The 27,286-nt window shown below is 41.1% G+C and overlaps 1 protein-coding gene across 1 annotated transcript in view; it reads right to left on the reverse strand.

Moving 5' to 3' along the window:
* PCNX2 (pecanex 2) overlaps nucleotides 1–27,286 on the reverse strand; it is a 143,364-nt gene that overhangs the window by 5,540 nt on the left and 110,538 nt on the right. Inside the window, exons 26-32 of the mRNA XM_056852517.1 lie at nucleotides 23,143–23,396; nucleotides 18,412–18,645; nucleotides 16,708–16,811; nucleotides 8,720–8,864; nucleotides 7,528–7,758; nucleotides 4,311–4,585; nucleotides 2,304–2,485 (exon numbers count right to left, since the gene is read on the reverse strand). Of these exons, the coding sequence (XP_056708495.1) occupies nucleotides 2,304–2,485; nucleotides 4,311–4,585; nucleotides 7,528–7,758; nucleotides 8,720–8,864; nucleotides 16,708–16,811; nucleotides 18,412–18,645; nucleotides 23,143–23,396 (1,425 nt within the window). The remainder of the gene's footprint in view (nucleotides 1–2,303; nucleotides 2,486–4,310; nucleotides 4,586–7,527; nucleotides 7,759–8,719; nucleotides 8,865–16,707; nucleotides 16,812–18,411; nucleotides 18,646–23,142; nucleotides 23,397–27,286) is intronic.

The following is a 27,286-nucleotide window of genomic DNA, read 5'->3' on the forward strand; positions in this document are numbered from 1 at the left end:
GTAAACTAGTTAGACACAGGCTGTCTCAGGAAACCTCTGCTCTACAATACACTTTTAAAACTGTTTTGAGTACGTTGATTCCTTGAAGTTCAGGGTCTGGATTAAATTCCCCTTCTGGGTCTGTCAGTTATTTCAATTTTACTATCTTTAAATTAAAAAAATACCACTAGGAAGTGAGATGGGAGGGGCTCTGTTCTGGGCTGGTACATTCATGGTCATATGTGGCCAAACATCTGTGCGCAATTTAAACAGCTAAGCTGACCACTGTCCAAAAATATTTCGTACGCATTTCTAATTCAGTGCTGTACAGCAGACCACCCATGTCTGCACATAAATAACTTCCTGAAAATGCTCACTGTATAGAAGAGCCTTTGTTTCCTTATCCTAAGGACACTTTTCTAAGGCACCCTATCCCACACCAACTGCTCCTGATTTTGACTCAGTGGTGATAAATAGTTATAACTGTATTTCACAGATGGAAACACACTGGCCAATACAGTTACATATTAAATTAAGAAACAATCAATCCACTTGGGAATCCCAGGGTCATTATTTCACAGTTAAGTTTGCATTCTTGATTATTGCCAGTCCAATCACGAGTGCAAAGAGGAATAGTGTTCCATCATTAGACTGAGTTAGCAGCAGTTATTTTGACCTTACAATTCTTTACTTATGGGAAGACCATTTGGAGCATTATCTATTAATGTCAAGTCGGGAGGGGGGGGGGAATCCAGCAAGCAATTTGCTGATTCAGTGGCCACAATATATCACCAAGTTACCAAGCTTAAGCCTACTGATTTGGAAGTGATCGAGTAATTTATTTGATTAAAAAGAAGAGCTTGGGAAAGGGCGCTCATGTCCAACCTCACAAGCATGCAGTCCCTCCAACGTAATCATCCTCCCTTTCCCTGGGAGGTCAGTTGCCACCTTGGCTGGGGCACTGCTCATTGTCATGGTTTGGAATGATCTCCTGCATGACTACACTGGCCTTGAAAGGGTGCACAAGGAGACATTCCTCTGCAAATGCCCTGATAATAAAGCGGGTAAAAAGGAAAAACAAATTGCTCCTCACAATAAGGATCTCTTTAGAGAGAAGCAGGAAACTGGAGAAGGAGGCAGCTCTCGAAAGATGAAAGATAAAATGCTTGCTAAAGGAAGATGGTAAGACTGCAAAGGGGCAGAATGCATCTTTTCATAAAGTAATTATGGGGTGGTTACCCACACCAGAGCCAATGTTTTCAGAAAAGGTTTTGGAAAAAACAGCATCAAATTGATTTATTTTACTTCATTTATAGCATGCCTTTCTTCCCAATGGGGAGTCAAAGTGCCTTACCTTGTCCTCCTCTCCTCCATTTTAGAGATGAGGTAATGAACAATGATGGGCTGGGGCTAATGGACAAATTATAAACCAACAATTTCCTAGATGTTTATGGCATACACTCCAGGGTTCTTATGGAACTCAGATTGTTCATATAACAAAAGCATGCGATGTCGTTAAAGTCAGCCTCACTTCCCCAGGATTGGAAAGTACTAAATGTAATGCCAATCGAGAGAGGTCTAGGAAATTACAGCCCAGTTAGCCTAGCATCTGTTGTGAGCAGTCTGGCGAAGGGCTTCTGTGCCAGGAAATCTTTTCTCACCAACTTTTGGGAGTTCTTTGAGAGAGTTTTAACACACACATATGGACAAAGGATCTCCGACTCCAAGATACATTATATACTTGGGCTTCCAAAAAGTATATGATTAAGTTCCTCACCAAATCATCCGGAATAAAAACTCATCAGTTGTGGGAGAAGATGTTAGCGACCGGTTAAACTGCAGGAAGCGGAGGGTAGGAATAAGTGGAGAGTTTTTGCAAGGGAATGAAGTAAGCAGCGGGTTCCACAGGGCTCAATATTGCTACTAATGCTATTTTCTCATAAATGGCCACGTTTTCAGATGACACCCGATTATTCAGGATGGTGAAAATCAAAGCAGATGGTGAAGAGATCCAAAAGGATCTCTCCAAATTGGGTGAGTGTCCAATGATACGATCAATTTGTTTCAGTGTAAGTCAGTAAAATCAGGACAGATGATTCCACCCTGCAAGTCCCCTCTCACCTTGGCATTACCAATGTAAGGGGAACATGAGAGGTTAGGACTCCGGTGTTTCTCTTGTAATGTCTACCTTATTTTTAAGTGCATTATAAAATATTGCAGAGGACTTAAACACAGACTGTGGCTCCAGTAGTTTCTTCTACCTCTGCTGGGTCATAGAGGCTACGAGAACAAAACATGAACATAAGACGTCTTGGCATAAATACCTGGAAACTGAGCAATGTGTAACGAAGACTGCAACTGGGGTGTACTGTTCCATGTGTGCTGGGAGCTGCTGTTCTGGCTCGAATTATTCGCTGGATTGTTGCTAGAAGATGACCCACATCTACTGTCAACTTCATCAACGTTGCCTCCACTGTTGTGGCTGGCATTACAGTCTTTCCGCATTCTGATTGTTGAAAAAGCAAACAAATGTATCCCCAAAATGGGTCGAGGACATGTATAGCACAGAACAATAATTTTTCTTTCGTAATTGCTTTAATTGTCTTGTCAGATGGAAACTGGGAACTTTAGGTAAAGGTAATCCCCTGTGCAAGCACCGTGTCATTACTGACCCATGGGGTGACGCCCGACATTTACCAGGCAGACTATGTTTACCATTTGCCATTGCCATTGCCTTCCCCAGTCATCTTCCCTTTACCCCCAGCAAGCTGGGTACTCATTTTACCGACCTCAGAAGCATGGAAGGCTGAGTCAAGCTTGAACCAGCTACCTAAAACCAACTTCCATTGGGATCGAACTCAGGTCGTGAGCAGAGCTGTTGACTGCAGTACTGCAGCTTACCAGTCTGCGCCACGGGGCTCTCTCTGGGAACTTTAGCTTGGGAAAAAGGAACCTCAAAATGGCTACCCATGTAGTATGCCCCAAACTGCTGTCATTTCTGAAGCTCCATCATACAGTCAATGTTTAGTTGAGATTTACATCATTCTGCGCACTTTTGACCTGATGCACATTGTTCATTCCTGCTGTGCTATAATTTGGATTCTGTGTAGGTAGGTCTGCTGGACATTAATGCCCACTGGGGAAGTGGAGATAGATTGCCCCCCTTGCGGCTTGCTAATTTTATAATCCTTTGATGTGATGAACAGCTTCTAAGTTATGCAATTTTTTTAAAAAAAAAACTTAGTTCATACAAAACTGGTTTTGAAGGATCTGCTGGATGGTGGCCAAGATGTGAAACAGAGTCCTTCAAGGGAGAGTCTGAGAGATTTGTGTGTCTTAGAACTCTTGCTGTCAATTCCCCTACCTCAGATTCCATAATGGTCAGTTTCAGCATTAGAACTACTACACCTTAATGGACATTGTGGCACCCATTTTAAGTCAGGGCATCTGTCCTAACTGCAAAATAGTGCAACACTGGGGTGAAGGGAGAAAGGAGACCCTTGGACTAGTGGATAGTTTGGAGGGGCATGACACCTGGGTGTGAGGAAATGTGAGTTTTGTGAAGAGTTCAGAAGTATTCCACTAGCCATGAGGTACATATATTTTGTCATATCTCCTAATCTGCACCTTCCCAAGTACAGAAAAGGTATGGCGCATTGTAGTCAGTGCTAAAACATGACCAGGATCATTGAAGTAAATCAAAACTAGGATAAAACTGAACCATGTTCTTGATTATGCTTAACTCTTGAAAAAAGGAGATCTAGAAAAGCAACAAATAAACAAGCTTTCTTTGCTTTCCACCAAAACAAAAGGATCAGCATATAGCCCATGTGACTGCCACTGTGATCCCAATCAGGAGAGTGGGGAGTCAGGTTGGACAGAACTACCCACCCTTACCCAGTCAATGTATCCAAAAATTTTAAACTGGTGTAATGGAGATAAAGGAAGTTGCACATCCCACAGCAACTTCTATGTGCCTTCTTTGGGATGCCCATCTCATATCTTAGAAGCCTGAGACCATGCATACATTGTTTGGGGAGGGACTGTGGCTCAGTGGTACAGCATCTGCTAGGCATACACAAGGTCCCAGGTTCAATCCCGGCACCTTCAGTTAAAGGGACTAGGCAAGTAGGTGATGCGAAAGACTTCCGCCTGAGACCCTGGAGAGCCACTGCCAGTCTGAGTAGACAATACTGACTTTGATGGACCAAGGGTCTGATTCAGTAAAAGGCAGCTTCGTGTGTTCATGTGTTTATATTAGAACAACTAGGATATGATTGAAGGTCTCTTGTCTAGATGGCGCACCAGAGTCTGATGTGCCAAGTGCTTACCTAAGCCACTTGGTTCTGAACCATGTTTTGATGTTGTCCAGGCTAATTGGTCCTCCCCAAACATTCTTCAGTTGCCTGTGGGTCCCTATGTATGATGTGGTTAAAGGGGAAACATACATAGGGTATCCCAAGGGTTGGTCACATGAAGAGTTAATCAGGTTTCTCAAAACTTGTTTGTTGTTCTGGATGCTGCCTCGCTCCGGGTTACGATTGCGCAAAAAGATGAGTTCCTGTTGCTGTCCAGCCCAGAGACCTCGGACACATTCCTTATTAACCTAGGTACAAGCAGATGAACCAGTCAAGTGATACACTTCTCACAAGGAAGACCTATTTAGGTTGCAACTCTCTAGTTACCAACCACAACACCTTTATTGGCATATATTCGCAGTGAGGTACAAAAACAAGAAAACACAGAAAGCTAAGGCGAAGCAAAATCAGGATTTAAATTCGCGGAGCCTCATTGCCAGTTGCAGAAATTTTGCTACCCTGTCTACTGTGGTAGGATTTTGTCCAGAAAGGAAAAGCTGTACCTTGCCTTTGTCCAAGGCTCCATTCCATGCTGCTAAGATTGAATTAAGTAGTTTAGCCTGAATGTCAACATAGAAAGGGCAATACAGAAAAACATGGTGTAGTGATTCTACATCTCTCAGTCTGCAAGGGCAGAGTCTATTTATATATGGGATTTCTGAAACCTCCCAAGTAGCACAGCTGAAGGTAAAACATTAAACTTTGCAAGCATAAAGGCTCTACATTGCTGTGGGTTGATCAGGTGGTAAGAAATAGAACACAGGGCTGTCCAAAGGTAGTGAAATCCACAATACAGTGGGGAGCAGGTTTTCCTGGCTGCACAATTAAGTTCTTGAATTAAGTTCTATGTCTAGGATTCAACATTTTATGATTTTATATTTGGATGTTTCAGATACCAATCAAAGCGAATCTAAGGAGATTCCCAAAGTTTTAATTTTTTTGCTCAACGTGGTTTTACCATTTGGAAGACTGATATTCAGTGAGCATTAAATGGGAAAGACTAGTAGAATCAGCAGTTAGCAACTCTCTAGCTGATTATTGATTATTGCACAAAATAACATGGCAATTTCCGAATTAAAATCTATACCACAACTATATTGGTCTTCATGATGCCAGGAATAAAGCTGCCAGATAGGTACATCTGTGATCTAACAAGATATGACCAACTTAGTGTTTATGTTTAAAGTTATAAATATAAAGTTATATATAAAGTTATAAATATATTAAGTTATAAATATAAAGTTATAAATAGAAAATAGTGTTTGCAAGAAGCAAGCTATTGAGCACCACATGCCAACAGTTAAAAAAACACAAAACTATAGCAGTTAAACATTCAGAATCATTTGTTCCCATTGCAAGTAACATTTTTCTTTCAAGGGAAATTCCCTTTGCAGAGTGGTGATGAGTGAATTCTTTACAGCTCACTTTGAATTTATGCTAGCTGCTGCAAGTTTTCTTTGTGATCACTGGAAAAACCTTCTTGCTTTTTTTGTCTGAGTGCTCATTAAGAAACAAGCAAAATGCAAGTGCAAAAAAGTTGCCCCCACACATATCCAGGATCCCATTCGCTTCTTCTACTTCCCCTATACTTACTAGGTAGAAGGGAAGCAATAAAATCCTTTTCTTCCTTCTAGGAAAGCATCAACTGTGTTCCAGGTACATAAAGTCATTGGAAATGCAGTTTCCCAGGGCCCCCAACACTTATCTCTTGGATTTAGGAGCTCGGGTGAACTACATTTCACTTTGTGTCATAGATGTTGCTGTGGCATCATTTTTCTAGGTGCTCTTGTAGAAGCAGCAAGGGAAAGGGACTGCGTTGCTGCTGCCCCTCCCCCATGGATGGGCGTTTCAATGAAGGGAAAGGGAAAATGTGGCAAGGAAGAGAGGCTGGCAGGGGGTGGGGGAGAGTACAAAGCTCTTCCCAATGTGATCCAGGTCTGAACCGGAGAGGGCCTGGCAAACCTTGCTTTGAACTAAAAGGGAATTTCATTCCAGTTTCCCCCAGTTCAGACTTCATCAGCACCACTACAGTTGGCTGTAATTCTCTGAAGACTCATGGCCAAAACTCATCTTCTAGTGACATATCTAAGTTAAGGCAGTAGACCTGCTGAAACCCCCTTCACAACTGATGACTGATTGCACAGGCATATTAATAATAGCTGAAATCTGATGTTTGTCAAAAAAGAACATTTTTATCTTAAAGATGGATGAAAAGCACCTTCTTGGGCTTACCATGTATAAGCTAAGTTTAGGGAAGCAAAAGCATGTCATGAAATATTGTCTGTGGCTGCACCAGAACTTTGTTTTGTCCTTAGAGAGATGTGGGCTGATTTGGAGAAGAGCTAGAGATAAGAGTCGTTTATGCATGGGTACTTTCACTCATGTTTGCCCCTGGTCTGTCTTGGTTGTTCCTTCATCATCAGCCTTCCTCATTGTCAGAGTCTTAAGCATTTACATGGTTGTTCCTTGGAATTATGCATGAGTTTCCCGTCTATTAGAAATGACCTCGCTGCCAGCCCTCACAAATCCTGGGACTTCCCATTCCTGTTAACCCGATTCTTCCTTCTCTCCTGAGCTCAGCCCAAGTGAAATCCCCATGCATAAGGCAAAGCACAGGACACAGAAACTTGGTTTCTCTCACAGCCAATTACAAAACTGCATGTAAAGAGGCAGGGATTCAAATGCTTCCTGCTTCCTCGGAGCTCTTTCTGAGCAGAAGAAAGGCTTTTTAAAACCGAGGCTTGGATTTCTCCTCCCCTCCTTTCAGATTGCTCCATTTTTTGTTTTTTGTTCTTAAAATGCCTTTTTATGCAGCAATTGGGCTTTTGGGGGGGGAATTTTCTCTCACAGTAAGCTCTACAAAGTAAGCCAATCACAAAGCAGCATTTAAAGGGGCAGGGACTTGATTTGAGCTTGGAGACTGCTGGTGCATAGATTTCCAACAGGAAAATGTGGGTCGAGCAAGCAACGAACTTCAGGAAAAACTCCCATGCATAAATGACCAAGGTGATCATAAAGCATGAGTTTTTAATATTTGATTTGTTTTAATCCTACATTGCTTTCCCACTATGCATGTTGAAGAGTTGATTATCCACTTAGACTTTCTGGGATGGGCAAAGCAAACACATTCAATGAAGTAATATTGTTAACAAAATAGCAAAACAATGAAATTTAGGTTAGCTGGAGTTACCTTGATAACTTTGAAGCTCAAGTAGCTCTTGTGGAGCATAATGACTTTGTATTCGTCTGTCCCTTCATCCACCACATGCCTCAAAGTAAGTAGCTCCTCCTTGTTTGAGAGGATGGCGCTACGCCAGGCAGGATCTCCTTCATGGCAAATCACAACTTTTTCTTCAAAAGACTGAATTGCCTCATAAAGGATTGCAGGGTCCTCATATTCATCTGGACAGGTGAACTGGTCCTGGTATTAAATGAAAGGCATGGCTATAATCAGAGAGCTCTGTGAAGAGACAAAGGCTGTCAAGGAGCACACCCAATCTTGCTCCCCAAGAGTTGGGTGAGAAGACTGTTGACTTCAGTTAAGATTAGGGGTCAGGTAGTCAGAGCAGCTGTTGCCTTTCACATCTAAAAAGTTAGAATCCACATCTCATTGAAATCACTGGTGAAGTTCTCATGGATTTAAAAAGAGCTGAAAAGATCCGAGTTTTTCCTGATGGTTATTGGGAGGGAAAATCTCATTAGTTTATGAAACAAACACCTTCTCTGAAGGTCAAAATATGATAGTTGTCTTTTTAAAAACAAAAACTAGGGCTTAAAAGGATCCTTGGGGGACATTTTCTGATCACAGGAACTGAGTACATGGGCGGGGGGTTAACCCTTCCCAGCACTGTAGCCCCTGCCTGTATCAGGCCATTCTGGCTTTGCAGGGACATGTTTTGAGTTCTAGATTCTAGTTATTCATGGAAATCTCTGCATCTCCATCTCTGTACTGAAAGGGATGAGAAACTATAATGCGTACAGAACTGGAGAGAAGTCTGGTTGTTGATCTGAAAAGGAAGGATTCAGTAATTAACTCCCATCAATTTAGTTTGTACTTTATACATAAAGGCTGATACATTAATTTGATGGCTGAATAAATAAGTGATGAGTTTGCATGTCCATTATAGATTCATTTAAAATATGCTTGATAAGAAACTTCAGGACTCCAGCCCCTAACAAATTTGATTTTGGTAAAGTTACTTTTTCAGAAGAAAGCTACAACCACATATTTGCTCTTTCGTTTAAAGTTCATTTTCTTTGGATCAATTTTTGAAAGTTATGATCTTCCTTTATACACTTTGTATAAAGTTAGCTCTATAAAATATCAAATACTACTAGCAGTCTTGCTGGTACCAGAGAGTACATAAAGGGGAGTAACTTGCCTGATGAAGTTTCAACGACATTCTGATGGCAGGAGAAACCACTTTGTGTAATAAGTCCATATCTGCAAACACCCATTCATCTCTTGATGTTAGTCGAAAATCCCCTTTGAACAACGCATGGAGTCCGTATAGGAAGGAATCTAAACTGTAGGATAATAACATTAGTTACCTACAGATCTTGTTCCCTTTTAAACTTTTAGAAAACAATTCTCTTATTCCCGTTAATGCTAGCTGCCAACCAGGATCCAGTTAAAGGGGATTACATGCTGCTCATTTCAAATGTACTTTGTTGATTGTAGAGGGGGAGGCATGAGAGAGTAGGAAATAAAAATATCTGCTTAGGGCATGAATCAGTAAACATTAAACACTTTAAGGCTGTAATCCTGAAGGGGGGGCCAAGCTCCTTAGGAGCCGGCATGCCCCTTTAACCTGGGATAAGGGAGGGAAAGCCCATGTCGTGTGTGTGTGTGTGGGGGGGTTCCTAGGGTGTTCCTGGGGGTGGAGCTCCCTTTAGGAAGCTTCCTGGCCCCTTTTGCCCCAAGAATGCCCCCCTCACGCTGTGGTGTTGCTATGCCAGGTAATTTGGTGGTGTAGCCTCACTTTACACAGTGGGGGCATTTCCCCTTTTTCATTTTATAAATGCCTTTTATTTTCTTTGCGCCGGATGGGAAGCTCCCAGCTGTGGTCTGACTGCCCCCCCTTTAGGAATAGGCTGCCCATCCAGTTGTTTTAATTAATTCCTCCCTCTCATATCAATGGATGAACATTGCAATCCTATCACTGACTTACACAACTGCTGGGTAGCCCAGGATTGGTCTGAAAAACCCCATGTGCCAGCAGAGCACAATTCTACATTGGTGGAAACACATTATACCAGTATGGTGACACCCTTATGCTGGTGGAATTCCTTTAATTAAACCCCCTTCAATTTGGATCTGCTGCTCAATTTATTTATTGGCAACAAATTCAGGCAAATCAAACCCAAAGAAAATTGCACAATCTTCTGTAAGGACCTACTGAGGCACTGGGATCTACTTCTGCCCTTCCACCCAAATCCTCTCAGACCTAAAGACAGATGTTTACATGGAGTTCAAGTTTTTACTAAAAACTATGTATGCAGGAGCCATGAAGCATGTTTTTCAGGGTCTTTTATGCATGGCTGTTTCCCTCGTGGTCACCCCTCCCAACAACGTCAGGTCTTTGTGTTGATTATACGGGTTGCTTCCAACTCTCAGAGGTTGTCTTGCATTCCCCCGCGTTCTGCCCACATTTTCAGAGACCTGTTTTATCTCAAATTTGAAAACGCGGGCAAAACACGGAGGAACGCAGAGGGAGAGTGAGGTGACCTCTGACGGTTGGAAACGGCATGCATAATCAACACAAAGACCCAAAGTATCAGAGGGGTGACGGTGAGTGAAACAGCCATGCACAAAAGACCCAGGTCATACTTGTCAGGAAACCAGAATTAAAATTCAGGGCATCCGTTTCAGCCCCAGAGGATGTTGCTTAATCTACCGGACACGGTTTTACCATTTTTACAGGAGTGTATTTTCGACTGTGTCCTTGGAATAAAGCATTACAATGTTAAAGATTGTTATTGTCCAGTAAGGTTTTACTGAGAATGTGCGATCTGTCCACTTAGTGGAACTTTCAAAATCTGTCAGAGTAGGAAAAATGCGTTTGGTAAGAACAGAACCCATTTAAGAAGATGTCCAGTCAATATTCAGTTTCACTACATTATTAATCTTCCTTTTGACTATTTCACATTTACGAGAAAACAAAATGGCAAATAGAAGGAAGACAAATTCTTCAAACTTGCTCTTCTTCAATATAACACCCTACCAAAAAACAACCATAGCAACAGCATTACAAATCCTCAGCTGTGGCAACAGAACTCTGGGTGAAAAGTTTTCACTGCACCTGTGCTCACTATAAGCTTGGGATAATTCTGCTTATTACAGTCATTCACTGGAGACCCTAAATGGAAAGAGCCAGCACTTTCTAATGGCAACTGGTTGCCTCTGCAAAGGGGAGATTAACATTTGGAAAAAATAGCAGGGGACAATTCAGTAGCCCAGTTATTTTAAATATTTTATATCTCTTTTAGTGCAGTACAGTGAAATCAGGTTATGAAAATAAAATATGCACATTATATTACTGCACTGAAGTTCTTTAGAACTTTCTAGTGCTCAGTACATCTACTGCAACATGTTGGTTTAATGTGCATTGTTCTGAAGATTTTAAAGAGATTATTCTAATTTTCTCAAAGCCTCCTTTAGGGCTTTTCTTCCCTCCCTCTTAGTCTGTTGTCCCAGTTTTCATGTACACATGCTAGAAAGTCTACTGTAGCTGCTGTGGCCACAATCCAGAAAGCTCCTTTAGGTGCATCCATTTTGCAAGATTTGGACTGCAACCCTGTGTACATCTACTTGGCAGTAAGCATTATTGAGCGAATGGGATTTACTCCCAAAGAAATGTGCTTAGATTCAAGTTGACGTTTCTTTATACTGCAGAAGCCATATCAGGCATTGCCTCTAAAACTATCTTGTCATTACTGAGATACGGGGTTACTTAGGGCAAAACCGAACGGGATGCAGAACTTGTGGCTGCTCCGAGTTCACTGTTGCCATCTGAGATATAGAATGCTTTAAGGGCCCAATCCTCCTCGGGCCCATGGCATGGAAGTCTCCTCCTACCCCGTGGCCTTTTCAAGTGCCCAAACAGCTGCCACAAGTTTCCGTCAGGCTTAGTTTGGTTCTTAGACACCAATACCGATGTAATGTGCTGTTATTACACTGTGATTTGAGCCAGAGTAACTTAGTCCTCTGTGATGGTTTCTACACATACCTTTTCTCTCTGCCTTTGCTCCCTAACGGGGCACCATTTTTGGTATCCATAGAATCATCCTCCAGTCATCTACTTTCCAGATTTTCCCTGTCCTTGGAACGGTGTCTCTCAAATCTGGTTTACTGCAGTATTTTCTGAAAGAACACTGCTCTAGCACACGAGCAGGCTGTCTAGACGGGAAGATGCTCATTTTCAAGGTTCCCGCCCACATCTGCATCTTTATTCTTCTGTCAGGCACTCATGAGGGCCCTTTTTTTCTGCTGTGGAAATAGTGCTACGATGCTATAGTAATTACTTTTTTTTTTTAAAGCCCTCCAGAGGTGGGCTGGGATGGGGGGGGAGAGAGAATGCAGGGAAAATGGCAGCTGAGAAAAGTACACAGAAAAGTTGCCAACGCAAACGCCTCTCCGTTTACAGCAGCAATGAATGTCAAATGGAGAATTCTCATTGTGTGGAAGCAACTTGTAAAATAATATATAAAATACCTCCTTTTTGCCAGACTAACACTGCAATCCCAAGGGGAGTTCCACCTTTCTAAATACGTTCCTTAATGGGTGAAAGGGTATAACTCTGCTTAAGACTGCATGGTAACTGACCCCCACATCCAGCACTCAGAACTGTGCATAGGGTAAGTTTTGCTGGAGTAGGGGATGTGAGGTCACCCCAATGGATGGTTATTGTCAGCTCTGATTACCTGTTTGGAAGACAGTGGGAGCAATCATAAGCAGGTCTACTCAGAGCGTAAGCCCCCCCCCCCCCCATTAGCCAATGTGCCTTATTTCTAGGAAAGCATCCTTAGGAGTTAAACGAGTATATGTAGAGACTGAAATGGTTTGCAAGAGGTACCTTGGTGTATGTCAAACATGGACACTAAAGGATTTTTTCTAAGGTCCCTAGGTGCACACTTCCATGAAGACTGCTGGGTGTGCAGAGTGAAGGTGTTTTACTTTAATTAATTGTGCATAGGATGTATGCATCAGCATCGACCCTTCAGAGCAATTCCAGAGCATTTAGAAATTCTAACAACCACCTTATATGGCAGGGCAACGTTGTCATCTTCATATTTGAAATGACAGGCTGAGTCTGAGAGACAGCAGCAGTCTAAAGCCACCTGAGAGAGTCCACGGGCAAAGGGAGATTTTGCACTTCTTCATTTCATAGCTCACATCCTTAGCCACTAACCATACCAATGGAGAAATAACAGTTTAGGTTTTACCATTTTTTTAATTCATCTACTGCATCCATGATTAACAAATAAAACAATGTACAGCATGAGTGTATAATGCTGATATTATATTTGTTTTCAGATTATATAGTCTGCATAGGTGCAGACTTCTTTGTACTTTCTGCTCTACTAATTTAGCAAACATATTGCATAATTTGAGAGCTTACATTTGGCTCCCATCCACTGCCATTTACACTGACAGGTAACTGAAATGTTATTAACATTCATTGCATAAGAGCCCTTACCACCGTAGCTTGCCGTTAAAATCCTCTGATTAATTGATTACACATAATTCATGTGTAAATGAAGGCAAATTGCTAGCTTACGTATATAATGTAAACTTCACTTTTGATGTAGCAGTATACAATTCAACATTACTCTCTAAACATTAATTTTGCCTTATAGTGGTAATGACATCTTAATGAACAATGTCAATACCAGGCAAGATACATAAAAGGACTAATACTGATCTTATTTATTGTTTGCTAAACCCTACATAACATTTATGTGCTAAAGGGAATACCTTGCATAATCACATATTATTTCATTTCCTGGCACCTGGCTTAGCTGCAAGGCACAGGATTGATTCAAGAATGACCCCAACATCAATGTCCTCAATGTGGTAAAGAGCAGATGTGATCCCCTGTCTCCCTCCATAAAGAGCATTAGAGTAACCCTGGGGCTACAAGCATATGCAACCCATCCATCCCTTTCTCACTCTGAGGGAAGGGCATCTTGGAAGCTGTGGGTGATTCCTACTGTGTACCTGGGGAGGCAGGACCAATCTTCATTTCTGTCTCCTTGGCAGGAATTGCCCTGCTGGTTTCAGTTTCCTTCCTGCCTCTGAGGGGAGAGCAACTTCGTAGCACAACTTCATGCTTAGTATAGGCTCTAAGGAAACCTTTATTCCAGACTTTCCTATCTACTTATCTAATCTACAACTTATTCCATCCTGTTGATTCTATCTACCTACTTCTTCTATATTCTGTGCCTTAATTTCTCCTCTGCCTTCTGCCTCTGAGGGGCATCATGCAGGGGCAATGATGCAAGGGGTACGTTTACGAACAATGATGCAAGTGGTACGTTTAGGCTAGCAATCCTAACAGTAGTCACTGGCCCACTAAGGAGACCATGAAAGCTACATTCTCCAGGGCTGGGCTCAGCCACCGGGCAGATTTTCCACCCTTCAATCCAGAGTCTGAGGAGGAGGAAAGAGAGGAGGGGGAATTCAATTCAAAGTCCTCCTTTGTGGAAGACCAGCAGCCCAGAATTTTTTCCCCTGAGAAATTTCAGGGGCTGCTTTCTAAAGCTCTGTTGGCCTTAGATCTTAATGAGGAACCTGATCTGATGGAAGAGCCAAAGCCAACAATTAAGAAAGGGGTGAAATAATTCTTCCCTAGAATTCAAACCCAGAGCAATACGGTTCCCTTTCCTGAATATTTTCAAAGATCTGTGAAAGTTGAATGGGACAATCCAGTCTCAAATCCATATCACACATTAGGCTGGGTCCTAACTCCTGCAAACTGGGGAGAAAACTTTATAAGAACATAAGAAAGGCCCTGCTGGATCAGACCAAGGCCCATCAAGTCCAGCAGTCTGTTCACACAGTGGCCAACCAGGTGCCTCTAGGAAGCCACAAACAAGACGAGTGCAGCAGCACCATCCTGCCTGTGTTCCACCGGACCCAAAATAATAGGCATGCTCCTCTGATACTAGAGAGAATAGTTATGCAGCATGACTAGTATCCATTCTAACTAATAGCCATGAATACCCCTCTCCTCCATGAATATGTCCACTCCTCTCTTAAAGCCCTCCAAGTTGGCAGCCATCACCACATCCTGAGGCAGGGAGTTCCACAATTTAACTATGCATTGTGTGAAAAAATACTTCCTTTTATCTGTTTTGAATCTCTCACCCTCCAGCTTTAGCAAATGACCCCGCATTCTAGTATTATGGGAGAGGGAAAAAAGCTTCTCCCTGTCCACTCTCTCCAAACCATGCATAATTTTATAGACCTCTATCATGTCTCCCCTCAGCCGCCTTCTTTCCAAGCTAAACAGCCCTAAGCGTCTTAACCGCTCCCCATAGGATCATTTTGGTTGCTAGTCCCCTGATCATTTTGGTTGCTCTTTTCTGCACCTTCTCAAGCTCTGCAATATCCTTTTTTAGGTGTGGCAACCAGAACTGTACACAGTATTCCAAGTGTGGTCTCACCATAGATTTTGCAGAAGTAGATCTTCCCACTTTCCCTTGCTGCCCCCCCAAAGCCTCTGGTGTGAACAAAATGGGTTGCTGCATTCCAAGCTTGCTCTGTTAGCACAAGGAGAGGGAGAGAGTTTGCCTGATTCTCCCTTCCTGCAGTCACCCGTGATTCATGGCATTTTATTCAGGAGAGTCCCTACCACCTTCAGCAGAATCTTGTCCGGGTGTGCAGAGAGCTGCTGGATGAAGGCAGGAAAGATCCACTCTTGATTAATACTGTCCATTTGTGAGAGCTAGAAATCATAATGTCCAAGACTTGTTCTCATACCTCACTGCATGCAAGAGATTGATGCTGAGGCCATGCGTGAACTGTACCACGGTGGCCAAGTGATTAGAGGTACTTTCCAGACTTTTCAGTGTGCGGGAGCTTGACTCTCTTGAGCAGAAGAGAGTCATCTATTCACCACAGCATGTACAACATAACCCTGATGACCCTGAATACACATTTCTCAAGCTAGAAACTTTGGGAAATACAGGTAACCCCCCCCCCCCACATTCTATAAATAAATGGTTTAATAAAATCAGGGGTATGGCTTTATTAACAAGACTAACATATTATCAGAGAACCGAAAGGAGCAATTTAAAAAAGAAAAGAAAAGGGGGGGGAGATAAGATATAAACACTGGATACTGTTTATTACTTTCTGCAGTGAGAAAATAATTGACAAGATTTACCCATTTGCCCTTTGATTCATTGTAGATTATTCTGCTTCTTGTGTATGAATTATTCTTTTTGCCCCATTTGTTTGGATACTTATGTAATTTTTTCCCTTTTCTCTGAGTGCATGTAATTATAAGCAACAATAAAAATAAATAAATAAAATAAAAGTTATGGCCTGAAGAATTTCTAAGTTGCAACAACAAATACCTGGTTTAATCCTGGTTTAGAATCATTGGTTTCTATATAAGAAACAAACCATAGTTTCTTATTTGGATGTAACAATAAAGTCTAGTTTGTTATGGATGTTGAAGCTTTCAATCTTCAAAGTGTGCATAAGTGAAATATGGAGAGGGAGTGCACAAAGCCAAGAAATTCCAATATTTGTTTTCATAATGACAAACCATAATTTATCATTATATCATTTTTAAAAAATTGCCAGAAGGCGTCCTTGCTGCTGCTCTCCTACCAATTCATATCTTTGTACACATTTCCAGTACTAACAGACCACACATTTCTTTGCTTCTTTAAAACAGGTTGTCATAGCTGTCCTAGATGGGAAGATTAGAATCTCAAGAGGAAAATCCACACTGGCTATTCTCTTATCCAGCATTTTGCTACAGTCATATTGTACTTCAATTCTTTGACAATGGGCGAAAACGCGTGGTCGCTTTACCCTCCTTTAATCCCTGTTTCAGCCAGGATTCAGCCAGGATTGAAACGCATGCGTTTCACCGAACGTGCGTCCGATCCTGGCTGAATCCTGGCTGAAGCAGGGCATAAAGGAGGCAAAAGCAATGATGCGTTCTCGCCCTATGTTACCAAGAGTTGGCTTTGCAATTAGTTTACGGTCTATTCTTTGTATTTATTCTATAACCCACAGCTCTTCACAATAAATGGTAAAGCAAACCAGGGTCAGATAAACAAACACATTTTTCAGCCTGCAGCAAACGCTTATTATATTGCCATAACCATCACGACATTGATACAAAGTTACCTGATGGCCATATTGTGTGATGCTGTTCCTAGAGCTCTTCTACCCAGAATGCACAGGGCAAAGGAAAGCGTTACTAAAGGAGAGTCTTCATCACAGTCTATCGGCTGTAAAATATTTAAGGCCTTCATAGTTAGTCTTTATTTACTTCAAGTGTAACCTGCCTTTCTCATTGAGACTCAAGCTGGATTAAAATTTAAAAATTCAATCGGACAGCACAAGTTATCGAATAAAAATGCAATAAATAAGATTACAGAAATTAGGCTTCAAAGCAATCTGACATTGCAAAGAGTCACTGAAACTGCATAAAACTCTCACAGCTTTTGACCAAATGTCTTTAATTCCATAACATATTTGTCTAAGGTTTATTGGGTTTCTTCTTCAATCAAAGATTTTCTAAAATCAGCACGGTGTTTATTTTCTTAATATAACATTTTGACCAGACTACTCTTCTCTTTCCTTTGTCAATTTTAGTTTGTCCTGTGTTTGAACATTGTTATATTTGTAGCGTTGCCAACCTTTAGGTACTAGCTGGAGATCTCCTGCGATTACAACTGATCTTCAGCAGACAGAGATCAGTTCATCTGGAGAAAATGGCCGCTTTAGCAATTGGACTCTATGGCATCGTAGGCCCTCCCCTCCCCAAAACCTACCCTCCTCCGGCCTCGCCCCAAAAACCTCCTGCCGGTGGCAAAGAGAGACCTTGCAACCCTATATATTTGCTTTGTTCAAATTATTCTGGCTGTTAAAATTCCTTAGCAGGAGCAGCCTAATAACTAATTAACAAGGTGCTTCCCTCCACCCCACAATTTTCCCCTTCTGAAGTATAACAGTCACAATTAGGGATGCCAGCCTCCAAGCTCACCTGGCTGTGATGCCACAAGTACCAATTTTAAAGGCATCATTGGATTACTGGGTTTTTAGTCTGTTGAACTGTTAAAATGTGTTATTTGGTCTTAACGATATTTATTTACTGTTATGGTGTTTGTATTTTAACTGGGATGTCAGCCGCCCTGAGCCCAGCGCTTGCCAGGAAAGGACAGGTTAAAAATCTAACAAATAAATAAAAAAAATAAAGTTGGAGTTCTCATGGAATTACAACCGATCTCCAGACTACAGAGATCAGTTCCCCTGGATAAAATGGCTGCTTTGGAGGGTGGACTCTATGGCATTGTACCTGTTGAGGTCCTGCCCATTCCTAGGGTGGCCAACCTCCAGGTACTAGCTGGAGATCTCCTGCTATTACAACTGATAGAGATCAGTTCACATGAAGAAAATGGCCGCTTTGGCAATTGGACTCTATGGCATTGAAGTCCCTCCCCTCCCTAAACCCCACCATCTTCAGGCTCCATCCCAAAAATCTCTAGTTATTTCCCAACCTGGAGCTGGCAACCATACCCATTCCCCAAACCCTGCCCTTCCAGACTCTATCCACAAATCTCCAGGAATTTCCCAATCTGGAGTTGGCAATCCTAGACACAATTCTGCCTCACCCTCTGCAGCCAGCCCATTATATCAATAAATTCCTTGCTGATGTTCATTGGGAAATGAGTAACAAAACAGGAGATATGGAAGGTAAATGATATATGCCTCAACCTGATACAATTTCTTGGTTTATACTACTCTGCTCACCTGCTAGTAACAGGAATTCAGGTAAGGGAGAAAGTGCCCACCCATCTATACAGCTAGCAACATGTATGTACGTACATCTACTCTTTTCCCGGCACAGAACTGAATCCAGTCCAGGTAAACACTACAGAAGCTTGCTCTGGTGATTCCTTGAAGGCAGGGCACATAGTCATCATCAATGTTAATATTGAACATTGCAAGGTCACGTTCTATATAATGCCATTTTGAGAAAGGCTGCAATGTCTTTTGGAATGATTCATCTCTTATCCAGTGTAGGATTTTGGGGGAACTTGCAGTAAAGTATATAATGCTCTGTTGATGAAAGCAAAAATAAAAATAAAAGATATTGCTTGTTTTAATAACATCATCAAAAGTCAGTTGAAATTGCTTTGAAGATGGAGGAAGAGCAATCTGTCGAGGGAGTTCTCATAGCTTATTGCCATCCGTTGCCATCTCCGGTCTTCCATCATGCTAGAAATTTTCTTATCCTTAAACATGTCTCAGCTCTAGAAACAGCTGTTGATACAATTGCATTTCAACATGAATGAAAAACGCTGCAGCAAAATAAGGAGGAATGAAGGACGTAATGGAATCACACTGCTGATACTATTTAAAATTCTTGGAATCTTCCCTCACAGTTTCATATTCAAACTAACAATTATACCTGCAAAAGGGGTCCTACTTATTGTAAAGAAATAAGACAGACAGCTAGATACAAAACAAGGACAGGCTGTAATTTTTCACTGTGCGGAAAGTGATAAGCACCATGCTTTTCAAGAAGAACTATGCAGATACAATGGATTTCAAAACATGCCACATTCAAAGATAGCAGACTTTAGCCTTCTTTTAAGAGATGTTTGAAGAGGAATACATTGAAAAGTGAATATTAAGGAGCCGGGGGAATAAATAACCTCTCATAACCAGGCAGAAAATGATTTCAAATATATGCAGAAAGGCTACAGGAGTTGACCCACTTTATTAGAGGCGAGCAAAAATTTCTTTTATGTGGAGAAATAGTTCATTCTCTCTTTTGGCTGTCAGCTTCATGGCAAGTAGGGGGGGAAAAGAATAAACTCAAAAAGCCAAATGCAGAGAGTATTGTTAAAAAGATCAACATGAATTCCTCAACCATATGACTAGGTAAAATTAAAATATTTTGAAGGAAAGTATTTCTTCCACTGCTCTGCTAAGTTTACATAGCTGCATATGCTGCTCAAAAGAACCTACCGTACGTTCCTGATTGTTAATCTTTACGTCTATAACTGTTAAATCATCTTCTCCCTTGTTTTACTCTCAGCATTTCTAGAATAGGCTGTAAATGAACATGTGTTTATTAGACCTCAGTATGAAAAAGACATCTAATATTGGTATTTGATCCTTAACTCTGGTATAGTTCATGTTGACTTAGCTGTTATCAATTCTATGTATTTTTTCATGTAAGGAAACTCTCTTCTTAACAACAATGTCATTTAACTTATCTGAATGATGCTTTGAACTTTAAAGTTTATGCTAGGTTTCATTCATTGCTGTTCTGCTCTGTGCTAGACTGAAACTAAAAACAGCTTATCTGCACATTCAATTACATTTCTGTGGACTCATATAGGGATGGATCCAAAGTCCCTCCTTCACAAGGGAAAGGGCACTTCTGCTCACACAAGGGGACATTTTTATTGATTCCCTCTTCCCACTGGAAACTCCTATTTCACATCCCACACTGTTCCATAAGGTCTACAGTGGGAAAGAGAATTATTTGTTTCCATAAGCAGAGTGCTTGCAACCCATTATGTGATCTGTTTCCATAGGCTTGGTGTGATGGACAGCTGAATTCTGAGGAGTTGTCCTGGTCACAGAACCCCTTGATTGACAGGGAGTTTGAATGGAATTCTAAGGATGGCAGTTAAAAAACTGACAGGGGGGAAGGGACAGTTGAAGGAGAGCTGTTGTGGACAGTGTTGGAGACAGCGGAGTGAGCTGCAAGCTGTCTATAGCGGATTGTCCTCTGGAGAACACGTTTTGGTTTAGGATTAGAAGGATCTGTAACCTGTTATAAAGTGAAATCTCTCTAGAGCACTGGTTCCCAACCAGGGGTCCGTGGACCCCCAGGGGTCCGCGAGAACTAAATTAAGGTCCGCGAAACAAAGTTATAAACCCATAATAAATTAATATTTTCAATTAAAAGTTATCAATTATAAAAATATATATTCAAATGTTATTCTAAGTTTAATGTTTAACTAACAGCTATGATTAAAATTTATTTTCAAATTCTCTGAATTTTTATTTTGAACCTTGGGGTCCCTGCACCGAACAAAAAAGTCCTAGTGGTCCCTGGTCAAAAAAAGGTTGGGAACCACTGCTCTAGAGAGGGTGATCCCTAAGCATTTAACAGGAAATAGCTCTAGTGAAAAGAGTGTTCCCAGGCCAGTTTAAAGAAGAAAACTGGGAAATTGTGCATATGTTCCTAACTCCTCCAACTTAAGAACTACTATTTGGAGAAGCTTATGTTTATAAAACAAAGCAGTGACTGCTAAGAGAAATCAAACTCAGTACTTAATAAAAACATCAGCACTTCTCTGTGAACCACCTTAGATACATCTGGAATTATAAAATATCTTTTGTATATAACCATCATAAGTTCCTTATTCCTGTTGTTCTGTTACAAGCCATATTCATGTTATGACACTTTATTAACCTGACCTTTACATTCCCCTAAAAGGAGACAGATAAACCATTTTAAGTTTTACTTTTAAAAAAAAGCCTCTTGTGTGCCAAATATTGCTGACTTTTAAATAAACGAAAGTAGAGCATTAGTTATACTGGTTTTCAAGAACATTCATTTCATTAGAATCTAAGCTAGGACCAGGTTGGATCTGCATGGTTATTGCGGTGTCTTACATATGTTGAGGTACAGGACTTGACTCTTTGTAGGAAGTAGGGTGGAACTCAGGAATATATGTATGGGTGTGTGGGCAATTCACCTGATTTCCATCTCAAGGAACTGTATACGCTGTGCCTTTCACAAGTGTATGATAACTTACAAATCAAACTAAACAAACCGCACAGAACGGTATTCCAAAAATAATTATTAGATATAGGTCCTGAAAACAAACCAATAAAACTAACTAGTAAAACTAACTAATAAAACTGGGAAAGCCCTCTGGAATTAAAAGCAGTACAAAAACAAAACAGGCTTTTCAAACAGTGACCATAGGAGCAAATCTCCATGCCTTCTCTGGAAGATTAATTCAGTGGTGAAGCACAGTCACTGAAAAGTACATGTGCATGCATAGGATATCTGACTATTTTGGGGAGGAGGCATGACCAACATCATCTGCTGGACTGACCAAAGATGATGCACACAGGTTCATATAGGGGGAGGTTTAGAAATGTAGGTCCCAGGTCAAGGAAAGGAAGACCCAGCACCCTGGATTAAGTTTGGAAGCAAACAGTCCAACAGTGAAAATGTTTCTGAATCTATGCGTGAGCACAATAGTCTATATCACTTAAATAGTTGGCTTGTAAATTCTGAACCAATTTCAGCTTCTAGGCTAGCTGAAAGGGCAGCCCCCATGTAGAGCACATTCCGGTATCCAGACCTGAGGTTACAGAAGCATGGATCAGTGTAACCAGTTCAGCAGAGTCAAGAAGAGAGACTAATTTACAAATGACACACAGATAATAAAGTACAAAGTAATGGAAGAACAGAGACACTGACAGCTGCTTTCTTTCCATTCATTTTTAGATATGGCTGAATCATTGAGAGACCTGCGCAACAGATTCAGACCATGTGTTATTTCCCACATGCAATGTCTGGCTTGTACAGTCCTGAAGCTCACTCCTTTTGTCTCAAAATAGGTAGGACATTATCACAATCATAATGTAGACTGGCTCCTATTCTAGCTTAAATCTTCCACTTAGTAAACCCCACCTACAATTTACATAATAATTTCCCCATAAATATTGTCTGGCAATTACCAAAACAAGACAACTCAGGAAGATGCCCGTGGCTTCCCTTTGTTAGCCTGCATCTCCTGCCGAGAAAAACAGTTAATAAATTTGCTGCATTCTCTCCATAGCCAAGTGAAAAGGTACACTGGCGCTTCTTTAAAGAGGATGACCAAATGCTAATACGCTGCGGCTTAATCTGTAAATTAGTTGTGCTAAATCTACCCAATCCTTGCAAATGGCTGCTTGTGCAGCAGTAGCAGCTAGTCAGCATTCTGCTCTTCAGTGGCATACTGTGGTGTCTGATGATCACCTGGCCATTTGTGCCTTTGTGGGCCTTTAGTTTGCTATGCTTCCTGCTCACTGCTCTTCTGGCCACTTTCCTTTGTGATCTGTGGACATGTGGGTCTTGTTAAGGCAAGGTTAGTGACAAAGAATGACCATAAAAGTGTGCAGTTTGATTAGTGTACAGTATGGAATCCTATTTGGAATGTTCATTTTTCTTCAGTGATGGTCTTTTGCATATAGTAGACATGATTTTTGAGAGAAAAGCCATGTTTTGTCATCATATTGCTGCCCCATTACGGGAAGAAGAGGACAGGTCCATTAATGCAGATGGAACTTTGCTTATCATAGGCATTTCATCCTTCCATATCCAGTATGTCAACGTTCAGCATTTGACTTGCATGATGCAAGTCATGAGTGGTTGTGCCAATGCAAACTTTTGAGTGTTTTGCTAAATGGGTACACCAATACTGTGCATCATGATGGAGTCAATGCACCCAATCCTACTTACTCTTGTACAATAGACTGAACTGTTAAATTACATTTTTTTCCCTTTAGAGATGGCAGGTAAAGTTTTATTACCTTGATATAATATCTGATGAGTATTCTCCGCAGGTCAAACACTTGGAGCATTGTTGCGGCATTGTTATCGATAATGCTGTAACCTTCCAGGATATAATGGGTCCGTGTTATTTCCCAGGTCAGCCATCTCAGATTGAAAGCTGCATTGCATGACAGCAAGTGAGGCAAGTGCCCCGGTTTACAGCAGCAGCAGCCTTCGTTATCCTCGTCTCCTTCTGTGATAGCTTCCACTTCTCTTTGCTGGCAGTACGTCCCTTGGGGGATTAAAGAACAGCACAATGGCAGTTACAGAGGAGATTGATTCAAAGGAGCTGTCCAGAGATAACAGTCTGCTTGCTGTCATATGCTTAATAAATGGCAATCGAAAAAAGGGACAGTTACAGCAATGAATAAAATGTACCAATTAATCTGTACTCAGCAAAGAGTGGTGAGATGCAGACTGTTTATTTCACCTTATAAAGTGAAATATGCCTAATTCTATGCTTTAGGCATGTTGGCATAAATTAGATAAAACATAATTGCATCCAAATGCTATTTCCCTTAAATGTAGAAAGATGGGGGATACAGTTTAGAAACACACATCAGGAACTTAGCCCTTTGATTGCCTAAAGCATAAAACCAACGTGTTGCTTTATGAATTTATTCATCTGTTATATTCAGTTGGAACATGTTCACCAACAAGACCAAAAAAAAGTTATGATTTTGTATAGAGAAGCCAAAATTGTTGGAGGTGGGAGTGTGTGTGTAGACATGCTAGTTGGCTGGTTCTCTAAAAAAAAGGGGGGGAAGGAACCAAAGCAATTCCATAAACAAACTTCAAATACTGGCGCAGGATCTTGCTGCCATTTTGGTCTCATGTACCCTTATCCAACAGTTCAAATGGTTTGTATGCATGCGTGTGGATCTGAAGAAACCAAGGCTGGCTAAATTTTCTTTCATGTGTGTTTAACCCCACTATGCATATGGGAGGTTGGTGAGTTCTGAATTGTGGCCATAGAGTAGATCATTATATTTACTGGATCGACTTACTAGGGGTGTTAAACATGTGGCCCACAGGCCGAATGTGGCCTGCAGAGGGCTTTTCTCTCCTCTCCCTTTCTCTTTCTTTCTCTCTCTCCCTCCTCTGTTTCTCTCCCTCTCTCTCCCTCTCTCTTTCTCCCTCCTTTTCTTTCTATTTCTCTTTCTCTTTTTGTCTCCCTCCCCCTTTTTCTCTTATCTGTTTTACTCTTTCTCTCTCTCTCTTTCTCCATCTTTCTTTTTCTTTCTGGATAGGGGGAGGGCTGTGTGCTCGCCAGCCAAGGAAGCCACCCCAACCCCAGTTTTAAATTTTAAAAAATTAATGCCAGGGACCAGAGATACAAACTTTATAGAAGACACAAGCCAAGCCAATTAATTATATTAATTTTTACTTTATTATTTACTTAAAATACAAACATGCTTAAAACAATAAGACTCTTTATAGTATTTTCTTTTATTTAACAGTGTTATTGTTTTAAGCATGTTTGTATTTTAAGTAAACAATAATATCATTAATTGGCTTTTCTTGTGTCTTCTATAAAATTTATATCTCTGGTACCTGGCATTAAATTTTACGGTACAAATGGCCTGGCCTGACCAAGTGACATTAATCAGGCTCTCATAACAAATGAGTTTGCCACCCCCGGTTTAAAAGGTAATGGTGTTATAGCCTGAAGTGGAGTTACATGATACTCAGATGATCACAAGTCTTACTCCTCTACCAATATGCTAGTCCATTAAAGAGTGACATTCCAAACTGATCCTTCTTCCGCAAGGTGAATGGGGGCAAACAAGTTTTTTCAGCAGGTTCATCATTTCTCCCCCTTAAATCACAAATTGCCCCTTGTCAAAATGTCCTCCTTTATACAACTATTAAAGATGCAGAAGCAACACCCTCCTGGGCATCTAAACATCCTATCTCTACATATGCCAGGTTCAGGTGTTTCTTTATGTTCAGTTTTTGAGCAAGATTGGCGTGTGTAATCTGCAACATTAAAATTCAGTAGAAGAGTTGTTTGTGTGAGTTGCTAAGTAGGACTAGATTTTCCCTCTCCCCAGAAACAGGATAAGTTCTGCCACAGCAAGCTATTTTCCCCCCTTGCTGCAAAAAATTGTTATTGCTACAAATTATGACAGTTTATGTTATTTGGTTTCTTTCTTTCTTTCTTTTTTAGTCTGAGGCCAAAAACACATTTGTCTGTCTCTGATAACAAAGCTTTAATGCATCTTGCAAGGTTTTTTTCCTTCTTCTTTCAAACATTCCAAGATAACTGTTGTCTATTGGACAACTAAAGGATGCTTTCAATTCCTTGAGGAAATTCATAATATAAACCTAGTTTACACCACTCTCACCAAAACAGTTTTACTAGCATGTGTCTATGTTCACATCCTGCCTATGATCCCCTCCCAACCCTGGTACTCATATGCACACACTTCCTAAACTTGGAAAATCTCCCAGGGTCCTTAGATCGGAAAATGAGTTGTACCAGATCCTCCCGCTGACATCTCATAGAGCTGTTGTCTACAGGAGCTCCATCTTATTAATTGGTCTGTTCTCAGCAAATAACCTAAACTAACAAACTGCTATGGCAACACAAACAAACATATTCCACAATGCACTAGCTTTGGATGGGAGGGCAGGCTAGAAATTTAAATACATACATACATACATACATACATACATACATACATACATACATACATACATACATACATACATACATGTCACAGAAGTCTGTTGTCTTTGCCTCAAGCAATTAGCACTGCTACTTTTTGGGGGGGGGGAGTGGGGGGAATGACTAGAGAGCCTCATTCAGAACTTTCCCCTGCTTCCCATGTATTTTGATGCATGGTTAACCCAGTAGATTCTAGCCTTCCTGGATTGTCTTTTACTCTTCTAAGTTGGCAGAGTGAATTAGCGACAGGAAAGGTGCACGATCTGATTAAGGTAGGAAAGGTGCACGATCTGATTAAGGTGTAGACAAACATTTATTAAGGAAGTACATAATTGATGGTGAAGAGTAGACACAGAGACAGGCTCCTAACTACATAGCTAACTGAGAGTGCAGGGAAAGAGAGAATCAGACTTCCAAGAAGAAGCAGGACATTGCCCAAAGAGTAGCAATCTGGAGATAGACAAGGAATGACACTTGAAGGAGAGAAGGTCTCTCACCTCACTGTCCTATCTAACTGCCCACTTGCTGCCCCCTGCAGGGTCTTCTTCTCATCTTTGTAAGATATTTCCTATTCCAACAACATTACATGCTTCAGCAACTGGTCTTCATATTGAATAGTCATTCCTGCCCAATGGCATTTGTTCAACTTTCCTTCTAATACATTCCTTCTTTCAGAATAATGATATTTTTGTTTGTTCACTTGGATTTTCTGACTCCTTCGTATACACTGCTTTTTAGAGTAAATATTACCACTATTTTTAAACAGTCACAAAAAATTCATGGTTGGATCCAACTAAGCATTTCCACAGATGGAAGGATTTCCACCTGTGGACTGGAAATCACCCCTGTGTTCCCCAGGAGTTACACTGGGGGCATTTGGGGGCTGCAGTGGTAGAGGAGAGGAAAGAAAGTTGTGCTCTGTAGACACAAGTCTTTCTGTCTGTGGAAATACTCCAACAGATCAATGGTACGATCTGTTTTCTTCTTTGCAATGCCATAATTACATTTGAGCAACCAGAAATGAGCATAAGGGCTGTTCTTTAAATAAAGTCTTTGTATCATCATGTGCGTTCATTTACCATAATAAAATACCCTTGTTACTCAAACACCGTCTTTGCGCTTGGAGCATATAATCTACACTGTTCATATTCCTCCACCACTGTGTGATAAGCCAGCAAAAACGGGGGGTGGGAGGCGGACCCAGGGGCTATACTACTGCTGCAACAGCCGCTGCCTTCCCCAATCTGGCATGCAATTTCATCCGAGTCAGTACTGGACTCCCTTCCCCTGAATTTTCTCACCAACTTCCCAGCAGAGAACGGCTACTGTATTAGTGATATCATAGTCAAAACTAGCAGAGACATTTAGCAGTTAATGGTATTAGTGAAGAACAAAGGAAACTAGCTGGCAAGAAAAGGAAAGTCCAAGTCCACCTATCTAGACATAATGTT

This window comes from Euleptes europaea, chromosome 7 (assembly GCF_029931775.1).
Source record: "Euleptes europaea isolate rEulEur1 chromosome 7, rEulEur1.hap1, whole genome shotgun sequence".
Classification (NCBI taxonomy): Eukaryota; Metazoa; Chordata; class Lepidosauria; order Squamata; family Sphaerodactylidae; genus Euleptes; species Euleptes europaea.